The sequence below is a fragment of the Octodon degus genome, unplaced genomic scaffold, assembly GCF_000260255.1.
Source record: "Octodon degus isolate 3935 unplaced genomic scaffold, OctDeg1.0 scaffold00016, whole genome shotgun sequence".
Taxonomy (NCBI): domain Eukaryota; kingdom Metazoa; phylum Chordata; class Mammalia; order Rodentia; family Octodontidae; genus Octodon; species Octodon degus.
The window spans coordinates 16,674,306-16,683,268 of record NW_004524592.1 but is presented as its reverse complement, the minus strand read 5'-3'; the positions used below and the strand labels follow the sequence as shown (position 1 = coordinate 16,683,268).

General features: G+C 40.8%; 1 protein-coding gene across 1 annotated transcript in view; it reads right to left on the bottom strand.

Annotated features, from left to right (window-relative positions):
- Fnta (farnesyltransferase, CAAX box, alpha) overlaps positions 1-8,963 on the bottom strand; it is a 73,755-nt gene that overhangs the window by 10,172 nt on the left and 54,620 nt on the right. The window contains exons 6-8 of the mRNA XM_012513681.2: positions 3,429-3,577; positions 1,163-1,225; positions 5-136 (exon numbers count right to left, since the gene is read on the bottom strand). Of these exons, the coding sequence (XP_012369135.1) occupies positions 5-136; positions 1,163-1,225; positions 3,429-3,577 (344 nt within the window). The remainder of the gene's footprint in view (positions 1-4; positions 137-1,162; positions 1,226-3,428; positions 3,578-8,963) is intronic.

The window sequence follows — 8,963 nt, the reverse complement described above, 5'->3', positions numbered from 1 at the left end:
GCACTGGTTTTCCAGCATATCTTCATAGACATCCACAAGAAAGGCAATTAGGTAGGGGGAACTATGACTGGGTTGTAAATCAAGTAATTGACTTAATAAGTTGGGATATTTGGAAAGACCACGATCCTGCAAAATCCTAAAAACAAAAAATTTTGAGAGGAAGAACAGTAAAAAGACCAAGAGAAGTAAACCTTGAAATACAAACTTACAGAAAAGGAAACTGATTTTGAATGACGGAAAAAAATGAAAATTAACTTATGTAAGCTTTATCGTGATCATAAAGAACTGAGTAAAATTAGTTTAAAAAACTATGAAGGAAAAAAATAATAAAAAAATTAAAAATTTAAAAAAAAAACCATGAAGGTTTTTTAAACTAGTAATTTGTAACTTTAAGGTTTTTTAAAGTAGTAGAGTTTGTAACTTAAACTGTGCAACTGTGCAACAGAAAATTACAAGAGAAAATGTATCATATTCTCTCTGCCCCCTCCCTCCCTCTTCCTTTCTAAACTCAGACTTCTTTGCACTGAGCTACATGCCCAGGCCTTTTTATAACTTTTTTTTTTTTTCTTTTTCTTTTTTTTTTTTTTTAATTTGAGACAAGGTCTTACCAAAATGCCTGGGCTGGGCTCAAACTTGTGTCTCTGCCTCCCAGAATACTGGCATCATGGGCTTGCACCACCATGTTCAGTGTAAATCATTCCCTTAAAATTGAACCAAGCCCTGATCAACTCCAAACATGACTGGGCTCCACACTACTCTTTAAATCTGCTTCCTTGAAGGCCTAAGTTCAACAAGGGGAGCCTGACTATGTCATTGGCCAAGCAGTGACACCTTTCTGCTTAAGTCATAAGACTTGTTAACTGGAAGTCTCTCTCCACAGTCTGCTTCACTGTATCCCTAAGCTGGGCAGATTAAGAATATATTACTGTTCACTCATATGCTGTTCTAAAAACTGTGCTAATATGTGCTCCACAAGTGGAAAGTGGCTAGACACAAGGTACAGTTTGTACAAAATATCACAGCCCTGTTACATCTCTGCTTAGAGCTTGAAACATGAAAAATTCTTTAGTATTCCTTTAAGTCTGACCATGGAACACATTCCATGATGCATGTATTAGCAGGTTTTTGTTTTTTGACATAAAACCAGAAAACAACCTCTTACCCTTTCAAGTAATTCCATGCACTTTCATTATGTGGTACAAGTTTTATCATTTGCAGAGTATACCTGGAAGAAAAAGAAAACCACAAGTGATTGTTTATAATCTTCAAGGCACAATGCAATGACTAGATAATAGTTTTAATAATACTGTAGCACAGCCTGGACACCTGCTTTCTCATATTTGTCGCCATATTCACCTGTCAACAGACTTCAGTACCTCGCCAGTTCATAACTAAATTAGAGAATCCGCAAGTTAGCAGCTGGTCATGTCTTCTATTTCTTGATGAATTCTGGGGACTTGTATCCTATCACCATAATGTCTCCCTCCTGTATATGTGCACATGCCTGTAATCCCAGCACCTGGGAAACTGAGGCAGAAGAATCACTGTAAGGTCAAGCCCAGAAGGGGCTACATAGTGAGTTCAAAGTGTGAATTTGAGGCCAGCACGAGTTACATACTGAGTTCAAGGCATAATTCCAAGGCCAGCATGGGCTACATAGTGAGTTTAAGGCCAGACTGTACTATGTGACTAAGACCCCCCCCATCTCAGAAAAAAAGTGGTACTAACAGACAATGTACTCACATAGAAATATTACCATAATACATTAAATGTAAAAAGTAATGTCTATAACAATTATTTGGTCTGCAGCATATAAATGTTGGCAAATATGTCTATAAAGCTTGGAAGGATGCACATAATTATAACTCTAAGGATTAGAAGAATGGAAAATAAGAAATTTTTAACTTCTACTTTATAGGATACAGAATAGTTTTCCCTCATCACTACATTGTATTATTTGTAAAATAAAGATAAAAACTTGCAGAACCCAGGTCTAGGGATGTACTCAGCGGCCCGGGGTCACCCAATATGTGTGAGGCCCTTTGGGGTTTGACCCCAAAACTAGGGGAAACACTGAGGGACACAACTGAGGAAGACAAGTAGAGATTTCTTTTCAAAACACATAGGGGCTAGGCACATAGGCCAATGGTAAAGGCTATGCTTAGCATATGTGCAGCCCTGGGTTCAATCCCCACTACTAAAAAAACAATCACCAGAGCCCCACATACAGGACAGGTGCCTCAACACAAGCAAAGTGAGAGCAAGACATGGAGCACAATGCACCCTAAAATCAGCCCTTCCCAGCAGCAATAAAACAATTGTACCTGCTCTAACCATGTCTCTAAAACAACAGGCTTATTTAAATTGTGAAACAGACAAGAGACAAAATGGACATGTAAGGTCAGGAAAAACTGAACGCTGCTAAACATGATGGTACATGTCTGTAATCCCAGCACTCTAAGGGGTTTAGGCAGGATAATCAGAAGTTAAACCCTAGCTAGGAAAACTTACTGAGACCCTCTCTCAAAAAGAAGAAACAATTTCTAATGCTTATGCATACCATACAGAAACTTATGCCAATTCAGAAATTTCTAGTTCACAGAACAGCTTTTGGTAGCGTCTCTCAACCAGGGGTGACTCTGTCCCAAAAGGGGCATTTGGAAATGTACAGAAACTTTTTAGCAGCACTGGGGACTGGGTTCCATGCCTAGCCCTTCACACTTACTTTATTTTGAGACAAGGTCTCACTAGTTGTTGCCAAGTGCTAGGCTTGAATTAGTAATCCTCCTGCCTTGGCCTCCCAGGGTACTAGAATTACTACAGGTGTGCATCACTATACTGGCTTGCAAAGATTTCTTTTTAATAGCACAAGAGCTGTTAACACCATAAAGGACACATAGCAGTTCTTACCACAGCCTGCCAACCCAATCATACACTAGAGCCACACTAATGGCACGTGAGAACCATTATCCAAAATGCAACAGAACTGAACGAGACATTTAAAATAAGACTTCCTGGACACTAAAAAAAAATCTGCTCTTTTTTGTTTGCTTTTTGAAACAGGGGTTCCCTCTGTAGTTCAGGCTGCTCTTAAACTCTCTAAGTATTCAGGCTGGCCTTGAACTCGTGGTGATGCTCCTGCTTCATCCTCCTGAGTGTTGAGATTACAGTCATGTGCCACCATGCCCAGCATGAAATCCACTTTCTTTCTGACCCTTGGCAGCAACAATATTTTAAAAAACTTTGACACTACAATGTAAAGGTATGTCCTGTTATCTATAAATTTATCATTCTATGTTTTATCTCTGTATTCTGTCCTATTTTAGTTCAACTGGGAGAATCTGTAACAGTCTAATCTCTGCCCCAAAGCCAGAGGGATGTAGGCATGAAAATTTTTAATGAGTAGGCAAGAGAAGGATAATACTAACTGGACTTCTCTCTCCAATACAGCATGACCATTGTATCCAGTAGTGTTAGAAATCACAAAGTATCTTTGGTTCCATGCGGAGTTATTTCTCACATCCTCCTTGAGCAGTTGGTCTACATATTGCAATTCATTATCCCAAAGTCTAAATTCCTAAAAGGAAGTTTAACAGAAAAATCCAGTTAAAAACGTCCTATCTATGAGCAGTAACAATAAATTAAGCATCAGCAAAGCTAAGAAGGTCAAACTGAAGATAAAAGGAATTATTACTTATTTGGAAAGAAGAAATAGCTATAGAAGAAGGATAAGACATACACACAGAAGATATATACAGAAAGAATGAATGAAGTCATCAAAGAAAAGTTAGAGACAAACACCAAAAACTAGTGAGAAAATATCAGTATATCAACAGTATGTAAATTTGATGGGATTTGATAGTAACACATAACATTAAGTAAAATAGTAACATTAAAAATCCATGCACATGATAAAATTACCTTAAAATTTGAGAAATATATACAAATTTTTACAAATTTTCATATTATAAAGCTATTTTAATAAAAAAATCTTTTTTTTTTTTTTTTTTGTATTTTAGAGAAGGGTTTACAGGGTGTTCAGGGTCTCACCACTAGATCGGCTTGTAGTGATCCACCTGTTTACAGCCTCCCAAGAGCTGGGATTACAGGCGCGCGCCACCATGCCCAGTCTCAATTGCTGTATCAGCATGGCAGGCCCAGGGATTGAACCCCTGGCCCCTGCGCCTACCTGCAGGTGCTTTAATCTGTTGAGGTATTTGGCTGGCCCTTATAAAAAAATCTTACGCGGGAGAATAGCCAAAACTTATAAATGTAAAATTTGGGCATTGTGGAAAAGCTGGAGTTGTACTTATTTGTTAACAGCAATGGTTGGAATTTTAGTAATAATCCTTGATTTTACAACTAGTAATAAAGTATACAAAGGAAGAAAGAAAATATTTAAGCGAGGTGTGGTTTCACATGCTCATAATCTACAGGAATGCAAATCAAGTACTAACTGGGTAACTTAGCAAATTCCTGTCTCAAAATAAAAAGAGCTGAGAATACAGCTCAGTGTAAAGGTCCTGTATGCAACTCCCAGTAAAGGAGGGGAGGGGAAGAAAAGGGAAGGAAAGGAGGAGGAGGGCAAAGGATAGGGAGGGGAGGGTGGAAGTGAAAGGGGAGGGAAAGGGAAGGGGAAAGGAAAGGAAAGGAAAGGAAAGGAAAGGAAAGGAAAGGAAAGGAAAGGAAAAAAAGAAAGAGGAAAGGGGAAAGGAATGGAGAAAGGAAAAAGGAAAAAGGAAAAGATTTTCTGAAAACCCCTCCGCTGGTGAGCAGCACAGTTCCATGCTAATAGGTTCTCACACTTTTGGAATTGTGATGATGCCACACCTTTCAAGCTTTCAATGATACAGAGCCTGGTGAGGCACGCGTGCCATGGGTTTGCCACCACTGCTCTAGAGCAACATGCTAAATGCAGAATGACAGAAGAAAGGTGTAGAAGCTTTGTTACAGTTTAACAATTTTATGTCTGCTGAATCAGCAGAAATTTGGATCCAGGCAAAATTAGGCATCTTGTATAGGCACTCCTTATTTAACCACCAAGCACCATTCCCAACACTACGTCTGGAGGGATTAACTGGACTGGAGGGATTGCATGTAGCATGTACGTTATAATACTCAGAACAAAGAAACAGTCAAAGGAAACTCCAACTTGATATCTTTGATTCCATTTGCATAACTCTTATGTGCAGTACTGTAACGTATAACATAAAACTATAGTACTGTTGAAGCAAAGTATACTGCACCAAAAAAGACTGACGCTCTATAGACAAATGTATAGAACTGTACAAATATAAAAAGGTCGTAAACCTGACCACACCTCAGTCATTTAAGACCGAACAGTTGTTAAACACACACATCATTAAGGGAGGAATACCTGTATGTGCTATGGGTTTTTTCAGACTCAAAGTTACAAAAATAAAATATTCTGCATACCCTTCCCTTAGTTTTCCCCAAACAGTATTATCTTACTAACGGAAGCCTACTCCCCACGTGGGAAATTACACTGATATATTATTCTTAATCAAAAAGAGACCTCATTCAGATTTCATATGTATTCATTTGTTTGTATGTGGCAAGGAAGCTGGGACTCATGTGGGTGAATTCAGTTGTAGGAATTCTCCCCCATATATAGTTTGAGCACTACTACAATCAAGATATAGAACTGCTCCCTCACACACAGAAGCTGCCCCATGCTCTCCTTTTGTAGTTACACCTCCCTATTCTCTAATCCCTATTAGCCACTGTTGCCTGTACAATTTCAGTACAGGTATAAGTGGCACATGCAGCAGCATGAGCACCTTCCTGGCAAGCCCAAAATCCTGTGTTCAATCCCCGGTACAAAAAAAAAAAAAAAAAAAAAGTGAGTTCAAGGTCAGCCTGAACTGCAAAGCAAAACTATGTCTCAAAAAGACAAAACAAAGCAAAACATCTACTGTACCCTGGTCATCCTTCAGTAAAAACTTATTTCCTTCATGTAACTTTTTTTTTTTTGTATTTTTTGGGAAGGGTCTACATACAGGGTGTTCAGGGTCTCACTACTAGATTGGACTTGTAGTGATCTGCCTGTTTACAGCCTCCCAAGAGCTGGGATTATAGGCGTGCGCCACCATGCCTGGGGATTGAACCCCCGGTCCCTGCTCCTGCTTGTAGACACTTTAATTCGCTGAGCTATTTGGCTAGCCTTCCTTCATGTAACTTCTGTCCACTACCCTATAAATAAAACAAGCTCTCTATAATCACTTCAGACTTTGGAGATTACTCCCCTGGCATCAACAGAATTTCCTTTCTTCTCCTGAGCTTCTGGCAACTGTTAATTCAATTTTCCGCCCAACACTATACTCCTTTTACTGCTGAGTTTTATTTTGCATATATTTATTTCACTGTTAGTTTTTATATACATTACACAAACAGGATACATGTAAAATACTTCTACTCTGTTTTGGGATTGGAAGAAATAAGAGTTTTCAACTCCTTTACTTAGAAGCATTAGTACAGTTAACTTCAAGTATGACTATCAAACAACACAGGCTAGGCATTTATATAGGTTTGAAGGCCTGGGCTTAAACCCCAGTATCACAAAAATCAGAGCAAAAGCCCTAAAATTTGCTAGGTGTGGTGGTACACAATCTATAATCCTAGCACTCAGGAGGCTGAAGCAAGAGAAGTGCCATTAATTCAAGGCTAGCCTGCGCTACACTGTGAGTGCAAAGCCAGCCTAAACTATATAGTGAGACTGTCTTTTAAAAAAATAATAAAAAAACAAAGCCTTAAAATCCTAGCTAAGCCTTTAGGTCCAGCACTCTGGGGGAACTGGACAGGAAAATCAGAGGTGCAACTCCGTGCAACTCTAGTCTCATAACAAAAAATAAAATGAGGGGCTGGTGAGATGGCTCAGTGGTCTAAAGCACCTACTTAGAACAAGCTTAGCAAAGCAAAAGCACAGGGACCATGGTTCAATCCCCCAGCACCACATGCCAGCCAGCCCCGCCCCCTCGTGGGCTGAGCTGGCCACACACACAAACACACACACACACACACACACAAATTTTTTAAAAAAATAAAAAATAAAATGAGGGTGGTTAGTTCAGATGCTCTCGGTTCAATCCCTAGTACTGGAAAAAAAAAAACACTAAAATTCACTACAATCTAAAAATATTTTTAAAGAGCTGTTCCACTTTTAGACCTATTTTAAGTGATCAAAGAATATAATGAACTCCTGAAATCCTCACTGAAATACTTACAAATGGCTTTCCATGTAGAAAAAAATGCAAGAATTTCTCAGCCTCAGAACTGCTGACAGTCTGGACAGATGATTCTTTGTTCTGGGGCTGTCACGTCCATTCTAGAATGCTTATTTGGCAGTATCCCCATCCTCTATCCCTAGATTCCAGGAGCTACCCCCTGCCCCCTGCCTCCTGCAATGTGCCTATTTGAAACTGCCACCACACACTGCTAAATGTCAGCAGTCACACCACTGCTTGAAAAGCACTGGCAAGCACGGATTTAAGAATGTATATGCATCTCACTTCCCACTCTGGGATAAGTTATTGTTTTCCTTTTTATTTAGCAGATGAACACAAAGAGATTCTCTATGGTTTTAGCTTTCAAAATTCACTTGTACATGATTACAGCTGAAATCAGCACCCCTCCAGGACAGAGTTTAAACCAAGGGCCTCACACTGAGCAACAACCCCAGTCTTCTGGAGTTGGGCTGGGTTTTGTTTTGAGACAGAATCTTGCTATGTAGTCCAGACTGGCCTTAAGCTCTGGTGATCCTCTTGCCTCAGTCTTTAGTTTGAGACAACATCTTGCTAAGCTGCTAAGTTGCCCAAGCTGGGCTGAAGTTTTTGATCCTTCTATCTCAGTCTCCCAGAGTGCTTGGAGTTACAGGCATAGACCACCACACCTAGATGACATAAATTTTGTATTTCAAAAAGTATGCTGGAAACATGAAACCATAACAACACAAGTAAAATCAAGGGAGAAATTATGTAAACTTTACTTATAGAAACTTATAAGCTGCACCGTTAAGTAAAGGCTATTTTAGCATCTTGTTTCATGGGAATTTTATAATTTCAATAAGAAACAATGAGTAAGGTAACTCTTCAAACATTGGTACTGATAGACCCAGAGCACAGGCCGGGCGAGTGAGTGAGACGACCCAGGCCGCGGGGTCCTGAACAGACCCAGAGCACTGGCCCCGCGAGTGAGTGAGAAGACCGAGGGCCGCGAGATGCTGAACAGACCCAGAAAGCAGGCCCGGTGAGTGAGTGAGAAGACCCAGGGCCGCGGGATCCTGAATAGACCCAGAGCGCAGGCCCAGCGAGTGAGTGAGACGACCCAGGGCCTGGCAGGATCCTGAACAGACCCAGAGCACAGGCCCGGCGAGTGAGTGAGACAACCCAGGCCCCGGGATCCTGAATACACCCAGAGCACAGGCCCGGCAAGTGAGTGAGACAACTGAGGGCCGCGGGATCCTGAATAGACCCAGAGCGCATGTCCGGGAAGTGAGTGAGACAACCCGGGGCCGGGGATCCTCATTGGACCCAGGCTGCAGGCCCAGCAGGGAACCCTTCAGCAGAACTCCCTACATAGAGGCTAGTGGCAAGACCCACCCAGCTGATTCAGGAGCAGAACATCTTGACAAAGAGACACAAAGGGTTCAACTCTAACGGCTGCAGCAGAAAAAAGTGGAGCACAGCAGCCAGATCCAAGCAACACCCACCTGGAGGAATCGGAACTTCCTAGATCCGGACCTGGTACTAAGGTAATAACTCTATCCAAGCTCTTCACCAAAGGTCAGAAGACAGTGGTATACAAAATGACAAAGAGAAGGAACAAAATGCAGTCTCAGGCCCCAAGTCCACCCAGTACAACTGCAGAAGACACTAGCACTGAGGAGACTGGAAATCACACGGCTGATATCTCGGAAATAATAGCCTTGACAGTAAAGAATCAAC